The sequence below is a fragment of the Protopterus annectens genome, chromosome 17.part0 (assembly GCF_019279795.1).
Source record: "Protopterus annectens isolate FY-2018-M chromosome 17.part0, PAN1.0, whole genome shotgun sequence".
Taxonomy (NCBI): domain Eukaryota; kingdom Metazoa; phylum Chordata; order Ceratodontiformes; family Protopteridae; genus Protopterus; species Protopterus annectens.
Genome location: NC_056751.1, coordinates 388,650,317 through 388,671,937, shown reverse-complemented (window position 1 = coordinate 388,671,937; position 21,621 = coordinate 388,650,317). Strand labels below are relative to the sequence as shown.

The 21,621-nt window shown below is 37.1% G+C and overlaps 1 protein-coding gene across 1 annotated transcript in view; it reads right to left on the bottom strand.

Moving 5' to 3' along the window:
- CARS1 (cysteinyl-tRNA synthetase 1) overlaps positions 1-16,423 on the bottom strand; it is a 736,066-nt gene extending 719,643 nt beyond the window's left edge. Inside the window, exon 1 of the mRNA XM_044059397.1 lies at positions 16,296-16,423. Within this exon, the coding sequence (XP_043915332.1) occupies positions 16,296-16,317 (22 nt within the window). The 5' untranslated portion in view covers positions 16,318-16,423. The remainder of the gene's footprint in view (positions 1-16,295) is intronic.
- Between the last annotated feature and the right edge of the window lie 5,198 nt (positions 16,424-21,621).

The following is a 21,621-nucleotide window of genomic DNA, read 5'->3' as shown; positions in this document are numbered from 1 at the left end:
TAATCTCCCTACCTTTATCAAAGACTCGGATGTTAACAGGTTTCAAATTAAATTTGATGGGCTTCAACAGGGTAATACCATTATTTTTTGGATATAGATTTAACAGGAGTAGTTGGTGAAAAAAAAATCAAAACCAAAATTCATCGTAAGTTTGAAAACAGTAGTCATTTACTTCACAGATCTAGCTGCCATCCTTCTCACTTAGATTCTTTACCCTTTGGAGAATTGGAGTCAATAGACTATGTACTGATCATAAAGAATTATATAAAGAAATGTGTACTTCTATAAACATGTTCATAAGGAGGGGTTATTATTTGAAAGACATCCATAGGGCTTTAGTAAAACTAATTAGTAACTAATAATCAAATTATGAATTATAATAGAAAATATATTGGTTGTAATTTTAGAAAAGATAAACAAGAATCTAGACGGATGTATATAGTTATTTCTTATAATGTTTTTTCTCATGAACAAGTTAAAATTATAAAGTATATTGGCCAATCTTATTTAAAATTTAAGGAATTCTCTGATCCATTGTGTAAATGTCCTATTTACAACAGGCAGGAAAATACAGGACATCATTGTTCACAATAAATTTGTTAAACCAGTGGAAAAGCTATGCAGTACTTCAGCTATGCAGAGCACTAGTGGTTGTACTAAATGCTCAGCATGTAAATATACAATCAATTCTTTTAGGATATTAATGGTGTTTCTTTTAGTCCTAAACGACATTTTACAAGCTTAACATCAAATGTTATTTATGCTCTTAGGTGCTCCTGCAATCTCTTTTATATAGGTGAAACAAAGAGAATTTTTAAATTGAGATTGCAGGAGCACATTAGAGACATTAAATTGGAGAAGGTTGTTAACCCTATTGCGATGCATTTTAAGTAATTTCATAATAGTAAGCCAGAGTCTTTGCAAGCCAGCATCTTAGAACAAGTTAACTGGGGTGTTGGTGACTCTGAGGTTAAAAATAAAAATCATTTGTTGTATAAAGAAAGTATTTACATTTTAAAATATGATACTAAGCCCTCACGGGCTTAATATTAAATGTTCATGGAAACTTATAAATTGTTTTTTATGAATAATGGGTCTATTGTAAACATGTTTTTAAGAGAATAATTAATTATTTGATTGTTTGATAAGATGTTAGTTGATTTTGTGTATGAAATGGTATAATTTTTTGTATTACTCCTAGAAGGCATTTGTTGCCGAAGCACTAGAGACTTTTTTGAATAAAGTGTTTGCTGGTTTATTTCAGTGTTTCTACTGGCTGTTTGTCGTATTTTTCTTCTTTGGGACTTTAACAGTTGTTGTTTTTTCATTACATGGAAATATACTTTACACCCATAATTTGATGTACAACAAACTAAAGAATAAAAGGAGTATCATAGTGTAATTATTCAAACCATACCAAAAACTACAATCAACATGTAGAGTTAGAAAAAAAATATTTAACCTGTACATAACTACAACTCACAATACCAGATTATTCTGTATTATTTAATACAACTTAGGAAATATAATTTTAAAATAGCATCATCCACTTTTATGGCTTATGTATTGCCATTTACAATTACAAAATAAAAACACTGCCACAAAAACTGCAGCTTGCAGCATTTCCACTTTTAAATATTGCAATAAGCAGTTTAATTTTGCAGTGCAAACACATGAAAAGTGAAAGGAAAAATCCACCACCCAGTACACATACACACACGAATGGCTCTTTGAAACCTACCTTTACTTGCACTATGACCCATTAGCCATATATAAGGGGAATGGGTGCAAGTTGTCTTTCGGTAGACACTTTTTCCTTTTGTGGAAAAAAAAAAAAGTGGTAGAGCGAATTGCCCTACTATGTTATTCCAATGTAATTTCTGAAGAGAGCGAATTGCCCTACTATGTTATTCCAATGTCATTTCTGAGGAGAGCGAATTGCAAATTAGTCATTCCCCTGGACTGCGACACTTGCTTGCAGCTTCACCAGTTTTGCAAGAAGGCTAATACCAGCATAAAGCGTAGTGGCAGAGCACTTTCTGAATTGTTCAGGCTTAGCACACTGTGAAAACCTTAAGACTTAAAAGGCCTGCATCCTCGGAGGTAATTATTTGAAATGCCGGGACCCACTAGAAAGAGTAATGAAATACGGAGAGTGAATGGCCAAAAGATTGGACTTACATATACAAAGTCTGACATGCCATTTCTTGGAATTTGCCCTTTTCTCCGAGGTATGGCAATTTCGGAGTTGGTATATACAAGTTCGGAGGGTGTTGGGAGCTTGTCCCTGACATGGGGGGTGTAGGGCTTACCCCCCCCCCCGCAAAAATAAGTTTCAAGTAGAAGGGAGATTTTCGAGATTTGCTCTTCTCCAGGTTTTCAGTACCTAACATTTAGAGTGCTGAGATTTCATTAGGGAGTCCTCTGCAATTTGGTAAGCCTTTTGGTATCCCAGAGTTTACATTTTCTTTTAAATGATCTTGAAGAGCCCACTGCAGGGATTTAACAAGGAAGTAATTTAGCAAAAGGTAGAATTCAGTTTAAGGTACTTTATTCTCCAAGCTGAGAGAATGACAGGTTTGTTAAAATACATACCCAGGAAAAGTGTTATTATGAAACAACATGCCATCTGTAGGCTAGGTTAGAATATTTTATGTTGGAGAGAAAGGCCTAGCATTACATTTCAAGGCCCTCTCTAGTGAACCTTCAAGCTGCATTACATGAACAAACCACATGATATTTCTGTTTTCATGCAATATACATGCATGTTTACCACATGTCTATCATCTTATAACATATGTAAAAGATATCAGAATTCTTATGTCAATTGGAATAGGCAACTGTGATTTTTTGAGAAGGGAAAATAAATCTGAATAATCACTTGGGGATAGGTGAGGGTTTGTTATGATCCACTGGTAAAATTTAAAAACAAGTATTGTTTCTACCTCACAATACAAGGCAATGTTTTGCATGTATACAACGGTGAAACATTTATCATTTTAGATGGTATTTATAAAAGTGTTTTTGTACTTAAGGATTTTCAACTGCCTGCCTTGCTTAGATTACTTTTAAATACTTAGTAATTCTGTACAAATTATATACTTTTTTTTTTTTTTTTTTTTTTTACTTAAGACAAGTTAAGTTCGCTACTTCTACTACTTTTGCTCTGATTAATATACAGTGATTAACTAGAGGGGTCTATATTAGACCACTGAACATTCAAAATGTCGAGTGTTCTGATATCGAGCCCTAGCAAATCGAAAAAAAAAAAACATTGAACATTCAGAACAGCTAATTTTTTTCCTAGGGAAAAACTTTGCTGTTCCAAAACACATACTGTTACATATTATGAATATAAAGTTGAAATTAATTCTGTTGTAAATATGCAGAAAGAAAAAGCTTGCTTAAATGCAGAAGCAGAGTTTAGTAATATGTGATCAGCAGTACTAAATGACCATGGCTTGGAAAATAAGGAACCTGCTGAATGGACATTTTTCCCTTACAGACTTAAAAACAGGATGTATGCAAGAGCAAAAATGTAAAATCTGCTTTTAAAGAATGGACAATGACACTGTGGCAATGTGTTTCCTCAAAAATATGTTTTTCTGCATGGAAAACAGGATATGGCACAAGAACAGATGTTCTTATACAAAGATCTAAATAAAATACAGGATGTTCACACTGTCAGAACAATGTGTTTCTTCAAAAATATGTTTTTCTGCATGGAAAACAGGATATGCTTATTAGCATTGGCACAAGAACATATGTTCTTATACACAGATCCAAATAGAATACAAAACAATGTGTTTCCTCAAAAATATATATTTTTGCATGAACAGGACACTGTTACAGGATATTCACACTGTCAGAAAAGCTGGTCTCTTACAAGACATTGTTAAACAAGGAAGCTTAGTATTGTTGCTACAGGATAAACATTTCTCCAAAATAGAATACCAAGAGGACTAAAACTGTATATAAAGAGCTGTATAAATCCAGTTATGTTAGAGGTATGGTAGGGACTCATTTGTCCTAAGGTAAATGTTATATCTCTCACATCATCTGTACTATATGAGAAGTAAAGTTGGAACAGTACTTTTAAGCTGCAACATGGTTCCGTTTGGTTTATTATAAAAAGTTATTTGTTACTGCTCTCTAAAGTTGATGCTGCAAAGTATATTCTCTCATCAGTGTATATTCTGCAAGTTTCTGTATGCAACAGACTGTGAATGCAAATATAACCAGACTTTGAATTTTAGCAGAATCCAGCCAGCAAGACTGAGTGTCTTAAGAACACTTCAAATCCATCACACCAAGCAGTAAGCAGCTCTATGTAATTTTTTCACATACACACAACACAAGCACACCAAACAAACAGCAATCCACACACATACACCTAAACTCGTGCACCTAACCTTACACTAAACTATACATACACCACTAACTATCCACTTACCTTAAGGTCCGTCACGATCGCACAATCACCTAACCTGCGCCCTAACCCTAACTCACCTAACCCGCCCTAACCCACACGTCCACACAATCGCACACTTACCTGACCCGCCCTAACCCACAAGTCCACAGAATCGCACACTTACCTGAACCCGACCCGTAACTTTCCACCAGAGCGCTAAAAATACCGAAGCAACAGAAACGGACAACCGAATTCTTTCCCTAGGAAAGAATTTGGTTTCCTGTTACGTAGATATTTTCAGCGTTCGCTGAAAACGGGTCAATATTGAACACCCGACATTTCAAATGTTCGGTGTTCTAATATAGACCCAACTAGAGATAGACCCAACTAGAGATATATGGGCTGAATATCTTCCACACAGATAAATTTCTTACACTGTTTTATAAAAGTGTTTTTCAATTGTTTTACTATATTGTAATTGCAATAAAGATTAAACCAAAAAATAAAAAAGCAAAACATCTTTTCATCAGGTAATGATACACTATTTGCACAACAGCAGCAGCATTCCAGTATTGTTTATATTAATTTAATATTTTTCAGTCCTTTAAAACAGTCTTGACTATTGAGCTAGCCTCCTTAGCAATCACCCAGTCTTCGAAAACTTGGAAAACTCTTGTTGCTTGCAATTGTAAATATACCAGAAATATTTTCTGATAAGTTATCAGCTTTTTTTTCTTAATCACAATATTTAGAAAGACGAGTTCTAAACTCCTTCACATTTCCTTGGAGAAATGTACCCGAGACACTTTTTTGGATATCTATCTGAAGCCTTCTGAGATTATCTTGGGCAAATTGGAATCACAAACATAATTTCTGTATTTAAGCGAAGCCACATTAAGTCATATTGAAACTATTTCCAACTTCTCCTCAGCAACTTGCAATCCTCATTAAGAACTACTAATGAACTTAGTTTTGCACATTACGCTTCTCAGTATCTTCTGGCTGCTACTTCTTACTTTCTCCTCAGCAATCTTCCATCTTTCGTAGAAACAACAAGCAAGTTTAGTTGTCCAATCAGCCTTACAGCCACATCATCTGGCTTCTGCTGTGAGTACTCCCCCCCTTTTCCCAATTTAAAAAGGTATCATGCTCTAGCATTATAAAATACTCTTGTTGGTATTGTTGCAGTCAACTTGTACACGACTTAAATTCTCTTGTTTCAATAAGGAAGTAAATGCAGAAATTCTACTTTCTAATTTTCAACTTGTCAATAACGGAGTTAGTGAAAGACAGACATTTTGCGTGCAGAAATTACAGTGAAGCTAAGCAAATGTCACAGTAGTCATTAATGTCCTGAAATGTCTTCCTGTACAGGCCTCTCAATCACAAACTAAAACTTCCACTGCTCTAAAAGCTTACTGAATTCCATACTGTATTAGTAGATATTATCACATTTGGAATTCCATTTCTAAAAATACATTTTAAATGTATTAACTTTAACTTTGTTATGTATTAACTTTAACTTTGTTTTCCTGAGATTGTGAACTTAATGTAAGTAATCAACACTGATTCAATTCACAAAAATCTTGATAATGAAATAAATATGTTCCAACATCATATTTCATGGTATTACTGAAATCAAATAAGAAATCAGTTCATTACACCAAGCACAATTATGACCTTACTTCATATGTACTGTCATTCATATCCAGTATAACACAACACAATCTCTTTTGTTGCAACTCACAGTTCTTAAGTACAATTCATGTACTCCTGCCAACATTTTGTTGTGAGCTGACTAGTCAATGTTAATAGCTATCACTTTATTTTATTAGCATTAAACATTAAATCTTGCATGCAACTGATCTCTTTAAATGAAAAAAGGAGGTCTTACTTGTCTTGTGATAGCAACTTTCTGTTCTAGCCACCCTCTCACAGCCTTTCTCAAAGCATTTGCATTCCTGGATTGTTTGCAGTACACTGCTGAACCACTGCTGCTCTGGCTATTATGAATAACTTGACATAGCTATATTTCTTGTCTTATACCTCACAAATAAGTCATACTTCAGTAAATGCCCACAGTATTCTCTGCAGATGGTGTGCCTTGTGCAACTATTTCTTAAACATATCCTGTAATGGCTAATGATCCGTTTCTGATATAATTTTTCCCAAACAAATATATTCATAGAACCTACTACAACATGTACTGAGGCAAGTTGCTCTTTTACGGAGTATGCATTTACAATTTTGGAATTTTGTAAGGGCTTTCAACAACCTTTTTTATCCTCTCTTTGAAGGAGTATCTGTACAACAGCTCTAAGTTTCCTAAGACAACTGTTTCTTTCCCTTGCAGAATCAATGTACCAGTTTATACTGGCTGTCATTTACTTGCATCGGGGTTATTCACCTTAAAATGTCTCAGCATGAATACTTCTCTCAATAAATAAGCATTTCAAACCTCTTTTCTTTTTCTATACAATTTCACATTTTACTATAATTTTCTTAATGGCAAACTTATTTCGGACATACACAGAACTAACTTTGAAAAATGCTGCACTGTGCCACTCAATCTCATAACACCCTGTTTTTTTTCTCTGAAGGAGGGATATGTCCAACTGCCATAACAGGTTCACAGATAAATTCTAGGATAACTGTCCTTACAAGCCATTTTAAGCCTAGCTAATTTCCCTTTTTATGCTTGAATTAATCTTTCCCATTTGGTTACAGACCATCCCAAGGTCAATAATTATATATTAACTGGATTATACCATAGATAATTTGAGGGGACCCATGTATGGAATAAAGCATTTATGAGCTGTCTCTGTCCATTGGTAATACTGGGGCAGTCCCTGGGTAAATATTTTTCTCATCCATGGATCCAAGTTTTATTTGAATATGGAGAGGGATGAACTTTGTTTTATATGGATATGGAGTCTGTTCCAGAGCACCAGGTTTCCTCTGGAAGACAGAGCAGAAACCAGGAAGGGGGACAGTGAACATTCTTGTGTTGGTTTATTCTATATTTCACAAACTTTAGCAATACATTTAACAATGTCTACGTACCTAATTAAAAAGAAGATATTTATTTTTTTATGATGCTTACTATCGCTTCTGTTGTAAAACTTAAAATATGTCAAACACTTCTGTGAGCTGTGCTGAAGTAATCTCACTCAACTCTGCATACGCAAATTACTTTAACATTAAAATTTGATTCTTTCAATAATCTGTTCCTTATCAAAAACATTTTTGACATACCATGATTTATGTAATTAACCACATGTTCAGTGTTTAGCTGCATTTTTATATCAGTATCTTAAACACTACCAGACCCAATGAGAATTTATGGTCTTGTGAACAGCACATAAAGCATAGGACAGATTTTTTCTAGATTTCAGCCCTAAAACTTCTATCTCATCTCAGCAACATACATTTTTCTCCCTTTTGAAACTTAAATCTATCTAAATCGTTCAGGACTTATTTCTCTGCAATATGCCTAAATATTGCATACTGCACCTTTCATGGCCTTCTTGGATATACTGCTCACAGGAATAAATTTAATTTCCGAATCTGCAATTTCTAGTTCTCAGACACATTCTGGAAAGGTTGAGGACATTGAGACAAAGGGGTCTCCTGCTAGCTGGAGTTGCACCATTAAATCAAACAAAACAGCTTAGCTGTGATTAATTTGGATACTATGCAACACTGGATATCCAAAAATGCAATAAGGCAAGACACAGAAAAGGTTGTTCCTGTTTTTTATCAAAGGTTTACTTTCATACTATGCAGCATACTACAGGACACTACATGAAAGCATACAGAGGAAAAACGCTGAGAGAAGAAGGGAGCCACTTTGAGATTTTATTATTTTTCTCTGTTTAATATACATACATACAAATATTCCAAGCACGTGCATTAATGCCCTTCTAACCAGCCAATATACCAAAACACTTGTTCCCATAATAAGTGTCCAGGCTGTTCTTAAAAACATCTAAACTACTATTAGCTGTAATATAATTTGGTAGTCTGTTCCATCCACCAGCTGCTCTCTCACAGAAACAATTAGTACACTCCTCATTCCTACAGAATGTTGTACACAGGTTGTCTGATGATTCTTTACTACTTTTTGATAACCCCAAACATTCCCAAAGATAGTCGTCTCTAAATGCCCTATATACCTCAATAACATTTCCTCTTTGATATCTATGAGAGGCACTGTACAAGTTCACAGACTTCAGTCTTTCACAATAACTTAAATTTTCACATCCATGGATACCCTTGGTACATTTCTGCTGTACTATTTCCAATTTCCAGTTTATACATGCTTGTTTTCTTATAAGGTCTCCATATTGTTATTCAATACTCAAGTTTGGGTCTAATGTAACTAACAAACAATGTCTTCATCATTTCCAATTTCCTAGACTTTAACCTCAGATGAAAAAGTTAGGTCTGAAAGATGCAATCTAAACAAGTAAGGGCCCATGATACAGCCCTGTGGGACACACTGACTGTAACCAAGAATTTCACCTCTCCAATTGTGCAGCTATCCATCTTATCAAGAGTTTATGGATACCTAGTTGTTATAATTTATTGATCAGTGTTTTGTGTACGACCTTGTCAAATGCTGAAGTTAAATCTATACAAATTACATCACAGGACATACGAGGCTCTGACAAGATATTTATGGACCAGTCTCAAAGATGTACATACAGAATGACCTCACTCAGAAATGGGTAGTTCTTCAGGGATTCTACTTTGAAGAAAAGCAGGATTAGACAGTGAAACTGGAATATTTTACTCAATGTCCAGTCTAACCTTCTTAGGTGTGGTTTTGGAGAAGGTAGAATTATTTCACATGAATAAACACTAAGATACCATGGGCTTCTAGCACCTTTTCAGTCCAGTTTCAGATGGCAATGCAGCATAAGAATGTTGATTCTGAGGTTCAAATAAAGCTGCGTTCTGCTTTGTACTGATATCTGTGCTAATTCTGAACCTGCTGGCCACTCTTGATGCAGCATCTAAAGTAGAGATGTAGTGTTTCTCAGTACGTGCATCTCCACTACTGTATATATATTCAACCTCCTGGCTAAGCAGTGCACTGCTATGCAGCATGGGCACACTAAACTCCTTATTGTAGGTAATACTATTGCAAATATCATCAATGTAGTGAGCTACGTCCCCAGATGGGTGAACTGGTGTCCACACTGCTCACTCCCACTCACCCAGCCAGATCACTCCAGCACCTATGCTATTAGCAAAGCATGGGTCATTTGGGCAGAGTCAGAGCTTATCCTACTGCACCATGGGGCTGTTCTCAAAATGCTATTTTGGTACAATATGGCTGATTAATTATGCATTTGGTTAGAGCTGGAGTAATGTACTAGTTTGGTTAAGGTTAGGGATATGGAAGTACATAAAGCACTATACATGTTGCCACTGCCTGGAGGACAATGTTGCAGAGGGGTATGCAAGTATACTTCTTAGGTAGTCGGGCTCCTTTGACAAATTTAACCTACATACAGTAATCACAGAACACCATAATATGCAACAATGGTCTTCCTTAAGTGATGGCAATTTCCAATGTGATAACCACACCTTGTTCAGCCTGCTTCTCAGTCTTATTACTGCAGTGCTGGGAGGTTTATACGTCCTAGCATCACTCACCCCTGAGAACCCATCTGATGCTCATTTTGTACATAGTCTTAGTGTTCTACATAGAACATATTCCTTCAAATAAAAAGAGACTTGAATTTTAAACAAACATGTCATATTAAGAAGTCACCTTTTCACATCTACCACTGTGGTTGCTTGTTTTCCATCCTCCATCCAACCATACCAATCAGAAAATGACAGCAAAGTGCCTAATACACAACACCCATGTTCCCAATTCAGCACACTGATGGTACCTGAAAATAGGGAAAACTACTCTCACAGTGAATCCACACACTGTGTTTAACAGTAAATGCATATTTTTTTCCAGTCCATATGCTAAGCACTGCCCATCCTACATTTAAGAGAACAGTACTATTTGAAGATATACAGTTCTCTTATGCCAGTTCATCATCAACTTGCAGAAGGTATACAGCTGAAAAAAAAAAACAGAACTTTTATTTTTTTGATACTGTGCAACAATGTTATTTTTTCCTGCCTAAATAACAGAAAACCCAGTTCCTCTAGAACAATCTTTGTCACTGCAGATGCTGACAAGTGCCCAATTCATCTTCATCATCATTGTTTTGTGTACATGGAAATTGCATTTGAAATTAGGGGGAAAAGTCCACCTCAAATTAATTGATCCTCCCAGTTTCATAAACTCTCTCTTCCTTCATTTACAGTGTGAAAACATTGTTGAATTTCTACCTTCCAAAACTGTCATCTTTTCACTCTTCACGAGCTAGATGGGAAACAAGGCAAGTATTACAGAGTTTTTCTGGTGCTCTGTATTTTATTGAGCATGCTACAAATCTCCATATGTTAAAATGTTGACTTCCAAGTTTTCCTTCATCTCAAAACTCTGGCACACACAATTAGTCCAAACAGTAACAATGAGCTCAGAGTGAAAATTCCCTTTGAGCAGGACACTTTTAATTGTTTAATTCTTACAATGTGCAAGGCAACTTCAGGATAAACTGGTACATTTAAACCATCTGACTCATTAAGCAGGGCATAGGGCAATCATGCTGAAAATAAGGAGAAAAAGGCTGGTATTTGTGAAAGTTAAGAACCAGTAAATAATTCTGCTGAATTATTACCATATTTATTTATCTAGCACTCTTTTAAAAGGTGCATGTGGGTCTGTATATTTTATATTCATCTATGTGTTACCGACAAGTTGTCAGGTGACAACTTGTCAAATCCAGAAAACTACCAGTTCAGCTGATGGAAAATCAGCTAACTGAATGTGACAGCAGTTGTCCTGTGTGAGATCGTCACTCAGAGGGGATTGGGAATTTGCCCCTTTTCCCCACTGTTGTGCGATCTGAGAATTCATATATATAATTAGCAGGGAGTGTGGAGGGTGAAGGAGGCAAGCCCCTACAAAAAACAAGAGTTTTTTTTGGATCAGCTGCCAATCAACAATTTGTATTCTGTCAGTTGCCATTCAATGACTTTCGTGTTCCACAAGTTGTCAGATATCCAGATATTACACAAACACTCAATATTAATACACGAAATATATAAAATTCTAAATACTGACTCTCAAATACTTAAAAGAAATATTCACAAAATACCTAAAAATTCTAGCAAGGAAAAAAAAAAAATACCCTATATCAAAACCCTCGCCTAGAAAACAGTGATAGGTACCAACAAGATGACACACTGTTAAGTTAGGGGTTTTTAGGGGTACGATAAGCACATGAGTAAAGTGGGTGGGGGGGCATGGAAAACAACACCATACATACAAAACAGTAAATATAATCCCTTGCCAAACCCGCTAATGCTCACATACACACACCAGTAACTATGACCTTTTCAGTCGTACGTTCATAGGTAAATACTAGGCTATCAGTCTATGGACTACTGTAAGCCTAGCCAATAATCAGTTATCAAAATTAAACCCTGTACTTTGTATCAGTCAGGTAAGAGTTTAACCATTAAGCCAAACTTGCCCCCTCAAAATACACAGTGTGCTACACTTGCAGGTCATTTAAGCCTTACTAATTTCCCTTCAAAGGTGAGAATCAAACCCAGAACCTTTTGTCTATGAGATAAACATTTTAACCATTACACCAGCCCCCAACTTCAAAGGACTACTGTGGGAATAGAACCCACAAACATGTCTGCAATAACTGACAATGCCTAGCGTGCCAACACTTCAGCATTCATTTTTCCTGCACACTTACAAACATTTTAAAAATGAGCAGTTATTTGAGTAGTCAGTTAAATGTGCTTATATTGTGCTTTCAGTGTTTTTCACCCCAAAAACTTTTCAGTCAGACATGCTTTTGATACTTTGAACTGTAACCCAAATAGTAGATACACACATATGCATGTGTGTATACACATATCTCACTCTCACATAAACTGTATTCAAACGTGTATCATACACACTGTGCTACATTACTGTATATATTATATTTTCATTAGTGCAGTCATATCAAAGCATCTACTTTGCAATAGCTTCCAGTTTCATATTATTTTTGGACAATTTACAAATTGTTTCACTTTTACTTCAGCTCCTGGTTTGCATCAGTCCCAGAAATAGGTAAAATTTCCCAGAAACAGTGCATGCACATTGCCTCATTTTGAAAGTGAAACTAAAACTTAAAAAATACCAGCACAGTAACTAGTAATAATGAAAATGAGGGGTGAACCTACAGCTCCCTTCACTGAAAAAAGCAAATATCTTACATTAACACTGCCTTAATTCAGAAGTCTAATTCTGGTACGTCATACTCTCTGCCACAAAAACATCAAAACAATGCAAATAATTCTGCAGCATTTGAAAATGTTGTACGTGTATGTATATCTGCATTACAATTGTTCAACAAATGTTAACATCACAGGTTAAGTTATAAATGGATACTTGCTACCTTTGTGTTAAAGCACAAATATAAATACTACAATTCTCCCATAAATTTATAAATTTGAATTCAATTATTTCATATTTTTCTGCATGAGCTAATTAAAGCCATAAACATCGCAATAAAACACTCTTTATTGCATGTCCAAATAAATAAGAGGTACTTGATAGTTTTCACTTTTGCAGACTCCACTGATATCAAATTACCTTTTTCAGTATGGTGTAATGTAATTATTTGTTTGTACTTCTTATGCCCTACACCATTCCTCATCTCAGCAGGAAGCCTTCTGCCAGATACAAAAACCTTTTGAACTCAAAAATGTTACTCGTATGCAAAACTACAAACTGTTTAGCTTACACAGCCATACAATTCTACCTGCATGCTATGTAACTCTGAGCTAACCATTTTATCAAGGCTACGCCAGAAAAGAGAATGTGATCTGTCATCTCATGCAGTAATTATTGCTAATTTCACTTGGACTTGTTTACTCTTCTCTGGTCCTTCAAATCTTTGCTGTTACATTTATTTAGAAAAAAAAGACAGACCACCTTCAAAAGGAGAGGGGGGCCCTTCTGGTAGGCCAATACAAGCTAAAAATTACACAAAAGCTGAACAAATAATACATACTGAGACTGTATAACATTTTGACTACATCATATGAATCAAAGAATGAAATGATACCTTTCATACAAACAGAATCCCAAATTGGAAATAAAATCTTGTTGTGGGTATTGAATTTGAATTCTTCCTAACTTATACTATATGAGTGTTTTGTTAACAAAATCAAAGCAGCTGAAACATGCAAATTTTCCACACGCCAAAAGGTTACAAAGCTGCTTTTTAGACTATAAATGTTATAAAAATATGAAATTGTAGTAATTGCAATAAATACATGGATACATACAAACAGTGAGAAGAGAACAAAATTAACTTATTTGCTGCCAATACAAAGACTGATGCAGGGAATGGTAATACAGGAAGAGTCTAAGAAGTCTAAAGAGAATAATTAGGCGGGATGGAGTAACATCAGCTGTGGTTTAATACAGGGAAGCAAAATGTTTTTGGTTCTAACAATGCAAACATTACGTATATGTTAAATGGTGTCAAAGTGACAAGTACAGATGTGGAAAAATACTGTGGAATACTGACTGTCAAGACTGAAAGGACACTGACTAAGACAGTTAAAATATTTGAGTGTACTTTTAGAACACAAATGTGCTTATATCTGGAACACCATGTGTAGTTCTGAAAGTGTGTAAGAGTCAGAGAAACTGGTCTGCTGGAGAAGGTGCATCAACAACAAGAACAGTAAGGATTGGTGGAATGTAAAGAATGAATTAGCAGGAAAGACGAGGCACAAACCTGGTATTCACACTTGAGAGAGCAGAAAAGAAAGGGGAATCAGTTTAAGCCCACAGTATACCAACAGGTAAGGAGAGAGGATTTGAGGTCATAGTATAATAAGAGGTAAGGAGACAGGATTTGCATTCATAGTCTCCTAAAAAGTAAGATGAAAAGGATGGATGTGGGACTCAAGAGACGGCATATATTAAGTTCTACTTGGAGTCTTAAAAGGGTCATGGAATGCATGGGAGGTATATACAGAAACAAGGAGTGGAGAAAAAAAAAAAAAAAAAAAAGAGGGAGTAGTAGCTGCTCTTAGTTATACCACTTGAAAGGACTTTATCAATGCACCCGATTTCTTCCCCATCAACTTGACACGTACTTTGCGTGTTTGCAAATATGTGTACATTTGTGCATGTATTTAATCAATGTAACAGCTATCTGCAGTCCCTGACTTCCACATAAATTATGTGCTTTATCGATTATCAAATGTAATAAAAGGCAAGTGGTAAGCTAAAAGACAAATGCATTAATGATCACCAGGACATAGGTGTGTAATACCAGTGTAAGTAAAACATGGCAATTCACTTCAGTAGTTTAAAAAGAATATGTTTATATGAAAACACTGTTTAGTACATTGTTTGTGCAATGCCATGTTTTAGTGCAACCACACTAGTTGCAAATTTCCTTCCCACACTCAAAAATAACAAATTGTTCCATAGGATGCAAGGGAATAGCACTATGGTTGTAAATCACTAAATCCATGAGTGGACTACAATTTATAACCAATCGGTGTTCTCCACATACAATATACCTCTCAACCATCTCTAATTTTAACTCAACATTTTGTATTGACTCTACTAAAACCAGAAAATATTTTATAGTAAATAAATACTCTTGATTACAGCTGCATACTTCTTTTACTTTAAGAACTGCATATTAGTTTTCATCCTCCTAGTTTTTTTTTTAATCAACTTGCTATGCTATGTGTACCAGTATTTCAAAACTGTCCCTAATTTTGGTCCTTTTCCTCTAATGATTTTTTTTCACTCCGATGCTAAGCCTGGGGATGGCTCAACCTTCCATCTCCAAAATGACGATCACTACCTTTCAAAATGTGGGACACTAACTAACCACTTATTATCTAGGAAGTTCATAAGATAGTTAAATGTGATATTTTTAATTATATAATAGTTCTTTCAATTAACTAGTATAACACTGAATGCGTGACAGACCCTTTCAATGTGGAATTTTAAGGAACATGAATGTTTTAAGACCCCAAATGAGGAACGTTACTCGTAATGAGGTACACTTGGGAGGTATGGCACAACTATGGTGCACATAACTGGTAGCCTTATTTAAATTAAAAGATTTAGACTCAGAGGCACATCAGCTGAATTGTACATTTATAAAGTAATATGATCACGGTCCAGCTGAAAGACAATCGGTAACCTACAGTGCACAGCAGTTCTCAGTTGTGGCAGAAATCTTAAGATAACGGACACTTTTCTTGAAAACAGATAAACTCATGAAATGCTTTTAACCATCCTTACTATTTGCATACTCACTTTACTTACTATTGTGTGCATAAAAAGGTGATATCCAATTTTCCAAGATCAACAAATTTTGACCCCTTGGAAGAATATGATGAGGTATAAGGCGACTGTCAAGGTGTTAGGGTACATTTGTACCCCTGGTACCCGAGGACACAAATAAATGCAAAGGGGTACGGGTCTTTCACTACGTTTGTTGCCTTCGAAGAATGACAAACGTTACCTTTATTTTTATTTGACAAAGAAAGAGTAGTGCTTTCATTCATACACTTACTTGACAGAAGCCCACATGTTACAGAAAAATATGTATAACAAAGCGTGTATTTTAGTTACTACACTTTTCAGCCCTCTAGTTTAGGAACAAAGATTCGGTGTCTACCGTTGTCAAGTGAATTAATTCCTAAACCGTGAAAAGGCTACAACTGCATCTAAGAGGTGAACTTAAATACGTTAACTACTCACCTTGCCCATCTTTATCACTCATCTTTCACAGTACAGAATTCTGATGCAACCAGCAATCCGGAACTATTTCATAGAGCGTCTACAAGCCTTGTACACAACCGGTCCCCGATTCGGACAAGAAAAAGGCTTACGCCTTGACGTCAGCAGCAATGACACTATGACTGTGGGTCCCATATTAGAGAGGATTGGAAGGCAATAAGCCAAGTTCTAGTTTCGAGATTAGTTGTTGCAGATAATTAGCATACGTTCAATTGTACTGATTTGTACCTTATAATTTTGGTCCGTTCCTCATATAATTTGTGTTGTTTTTCTGGCAAATCGCTAAGGGTTGAAATCTCTAAATAGTGACTTATTTTACCTCGCCTTTCAGACTTCATACCCTTCAGAAAATGCATGCTAACACAAATCCTGTTTCCTAGCTGCTTACGAAGTATGTAAGAAAATAGTTAAAATACATCCCTAATTTCGTGATTTTGTTACCAGTTATTTTGGGCTTTGTCCACAGTAAGTAGTGGAGAGGTATGGAATGTAGTGTTTCTATACACAAGCAGAGAAGTATTTTGCTTTGTTTAAACATTATCGCACGAGTAGGGCATTTTAAAATAAAGCTGGCAATTCTCCTCCTCCTTTTCGCTGGGTTAATCGATTTTAAAACTAATTGCTAAGGACAGATACTGCGTCTTGACTGTGTGCTACAACATGTCTGGCTCATGTGCAAAAACATGTTAGGATGCGTCTGAGAACTGTACTATGAATGAAGAACCCGATAAACTACATGAAACACAACAGAGTGAAAAGACAGTTCCACACCAACAACGCCGTTGCCATATAACCTAATGCGAAGTAGCAAATCCCACCATCCAACACCCGGTGACGTGTTCAAATAAGGAATGACTATTCATTGTGATGGCTTTACCAGCATCATGAATATTCAGCACGTCAGCTGAAGGGGGTACTACAATTAAATAATATAGCAATAACCCACGCCTGGGTGTGGGTAATGCTAAATTTACCCACGGTTGGCGTGGTTTGGTCCCGAGGGACCAAACCACGCCAACCGTGGTAAACAGCATTACCCACACCCAGAAGTGGTTATTGCTATATATGACATTATTTAAGAAAAGAAACTATTACTTTTCTTAAATAATGGCATAGTATAATGCCTGTTTGCTGCCCTTCCGCAGATGTCTGGCATCCGCGGCAGTTCTGATGTACTGCACGCCTGCGCAGTACAACAGAGCTGTGAAAGCACGGAGAAAGCAAGATCTCCGTTGCTTTTTAGTTCGCTATGTTAAATGAGTTTAACATAGCGAGACAGTTTAAAATAAGCAACGGAGATGTCCGTTGCTTATTTTAAAACTGTCTCGCTATGTTAAACTCATTTAACATAGCGAACACTAAAAAAGCAACGGAGATCTTGCTTTCTCCGTTGCTTTTAAAACTGTCTTGTTATGTTAAATGGGTTTAACATGGCGAGACAGCTTTAAAATAAGCAACGGAGATCTCCGTTGCTTATTTTAAAGCTGTCTCGCCATGTTAAACCCATTTAACATAGCAAGACAGTGTTTTAAAATCGAAGTTATACTAATGGAAAAAGTCCGGCGACGGACCTTTTCCATTAGTATAACTCGATGACAACGGCACGCTGGCCAATCAGCGCACGCTTTGGGGGTCATGGTATATAGCAATAACGCGCAGTGTGGGTAATGCTGGATTTACCCACGGTTGTTGTGGTTTGGTCACGAGGGTAGCCAAACAAAGACAACCGTGGGTAATTCCAGCATTACCCACACCCAGAAGTGGGTTATTGCTATTATACAATGACATTATTTAAGAAAAAAATAATTACTTTTCTTAAATAATGGCATTGTATAATGCCTCCTTGCTGCCCTTCTGCAGCTGTCTGGTATTCTGCGGCAGTTCTGATGTACTGCGCATGCGTATGCTTACGTAGTACATCAGAGCTGTGGGCAAAAGCAACGGAGAAAGCAAGATCTCCGTTGCTTTTTGACAAACTGTCTCTCTATGTTAAAGGAGTTTAACATAGCGAGACAGCTTTAAAAAAGCAACAAAGAATCTCCGTTGCTGTTTTTAAAGCTGTCTCGCTATGTTAAACCCATTTAACATAGCTAGACAGTTTTGAAAAAAGCAACAGAGAAAGCAAGGTCTCTGTTGCTTTTTACAAAGTGTCTCGCTATGTTAAAGGAGTTTAACATAGCGAGACAGCTTTAAAAAAACCAACGGAGAATCTCCGTTGCTTTTTTTAAAGCTGTCTCGCTATGTTAAACCCATTTAACATAGCGAGACACCTTAAAAAAAACAACGGAGATAGGAAGATCTCTGTTACTTTTTTTAAAGCTGTAGGAGTGAGACAGTGTGTAAAAAGCAACGGAGATCTTGCGTTCTCCATTGCTGTAAAAAAAAGTTATACTAATGGAAAAAGTCTGGGCGACCGGACCTTTTTCCATTACTATAACTCTGATTTATAACGTGCTTGCTGACCAATCAGTGTGCATGTTTTGGAATATTAATGGGGGGTCGTTGTATAATGCTAAAGAAAGAGCTCTCTATGACTGGAACTACTACAATGCAATACTGCCTTCTTCTAATATGGACCCGTCTTCCTAGATCGGTGCTTAATACAACTGATAAATATCTTAAGAATTAGTCTGGGTCACATCAGTAGCGCTGAAAGCAAGGTATTATATATAAATGTAGTAACTGTAAGCAACTAGAAGACAAGACGGTCACTGCATTAGTAAAGCTAACTGCTCCTCTACCTCACCGGCATAATTGCGCACAGGGTGTAGGGAGATTAAAGTATTCGTTTGTCATATACGTTTTGGGAAAATCAGCAGCATTAACATTAATTTGTGTTGCTTTTTGCATCTACTGTGCCACTACACCTGCAGCATGATTTGCTAAGACACCCCCCAGGATTCATGAAGCTCGGCCCAAGGACGGCGTTAGCCTTGCGCCGACCGTGTGGCATAGAGATAGCGCAGCAGCACCACATGCATATTAATGAAGGTGCGCTGCCACAACGTCCACGTGACTAGGAAATGTGCGTGAGTGCAGGGGGTGTGTCTAAGCGCTGCATGGAGGCGTGAACATGTCGGCTGCAGATGCGCAACCTAAAATGCTGACTAGTACAGCCTGCCTCTAATATTAATCACTCCTGTCAGTGTCTGTGGATAATGAAATGTATGCAAAGCATACAAGACAGCTTCGCAAATACCCAAAATAAAAAGTAAACACAAAGGCATGTAACTGAATATTGAGCCCCCGTCCCTCGAACAAATAACATTTAAAACCCCGTGCTCGTATTCCATTGTAGTGTTGATTGTTATACCAAGTGGAAGCAAAATGCAGCGTGTTTACTGCGCTACTGCCCTTTGCTAAGCCTAGCCCAATGTTTAGGGTTACCACCTGTCCCACTTTGTGAGGAACAGTCCCTCTCTGGGCAGTTGTGTCCTTACCAAATATATTACAAATGGCAAATGTCCTGCGATTGTAGGACATAATTATGTCCCATATTTTATATAATAGTTCCATAAAATAGTTATTTCTGTATCTAAAATACCTAAATGTTACAAGAAACAGAATAAGCAACTAAACTGCTACAAGAATAAGCTTTCACTTAGGCATAAAAGTAAAGCACTATCCTTTGTATTGACCGTGGGTATGTGTCGGCCTGTAAAATCTGATATGTGTCCCGAAAATGTCCCACTTTGGCCAATTGAAAGGGTGGCAACCCTACCAATGGTTAGAGCATTCGCTCAATAACTGCCCATTCGCATTCCAAGTTGTCCTTGTCTGGACGGCCCAAAGATGAATGGGTATTACCTGGGTCTACCTACCATGTCATGAAAGATAAGTATTTGTATGTACCTATGTGCATGAAGTAGAGCATGTGGAAGATCAAATATGCTAGGGTTGTCCTCACAACCATACTGGTACCAGAAATATGTAGAGTAAGCAATGTGTTCTGTTGACTGTGCCATGGGCCATCAACCAGAGAAGGGGATGGATGGTGTGTGTGGAGTATGCGGGGGTAATGGGTAAAGTAATAATTCGCCAAGGGGAGACTGGGTTGGATGTACAATAGGCAAACTGGAGGTGTACAAGGGAGCAGTGGGTTAATCAGAAAGGAAACCAAAGAACATACATTCACATCTGCAATACACCCTAACAGGCCATACTGCAGAACACAATCCCACAAACATATGAACATTAATATGTGCGATACACATGTACAGAAACGTTACCGGCTCACACCCACATAATGGTCTGGCCTGAACTGAGCCATCCAACCCCAACACACCTGGTTACCGGCTCACACCCACATAATGGTCTGGCCTGAACTGAGCCATCCAACCCCAACACACCTGGACACATAACTGAATACCCATCATGCCCTCCACAGCACCCCCCCTTGCTGAACATCCACCAAAACCACATACTCGGGCTGCTAGCTTGACACAGCCATATCTGCACATAGTGCCCCCTACCCATATCTAGTAGGCAGTCTCAGGCTTGCAAACTAGGTATCCCTTGCATGTATAACCCTCCCTCATTTTCGTAAAGCCAAAAGAATTGGAGTCATTGGTGTCCACAATTTTTGGCCATCCCTCATGGGATAAGTGTCTGTTCTAAAGATTAGATTTTGTGGCACGTCACGATGTCCAGCCCCGTAGACAACCAGACACAAGTTGCATTAGCAGTAGTTGTCCAAACCCTGCTCAGCCTCCAGCCATTCCTGCAGAGCCTACGACCGGGGATTAAACACCTGACTGTGATGCACGTCTCCCCATGTGCATTATCGGGAATTTATACCATTCACATGTTCCCATGAAGCTTCCCCATAGCCATCTCCCAAATAGTACATGCCCACAAATTGTATACCCCGTCCAGGTTCCTCGTCGTAATAATGATGCACACAACCCCTGTATACAAACAGTACAGGTACCTCCCGTATGCAGTTGTTCATATATATGGCCATGTATAACTCCAGATATGTAGTCATATATCTATAAATGTACATACTTATATTCGCATAGCTACACTTCACACATACGTGCATATAAGTGGTTGTCAAGTATGTGTCCATTTCATAAATATGTATACTTGCAAATGTATACATATGCCTCTCAGAAACATATGAATAGTAACATGTACTATACATACGTACATCACCCGACTGTCACATTTGTTGCCAGTACTGTGGAATGGCTGTAGTAAAGTCATATATCCTAATTGCCATCCATACAGAATGTATCACGGATGGTTTATTGGTAAAGCCAATGACTATGGTGTTCCTGTTCCA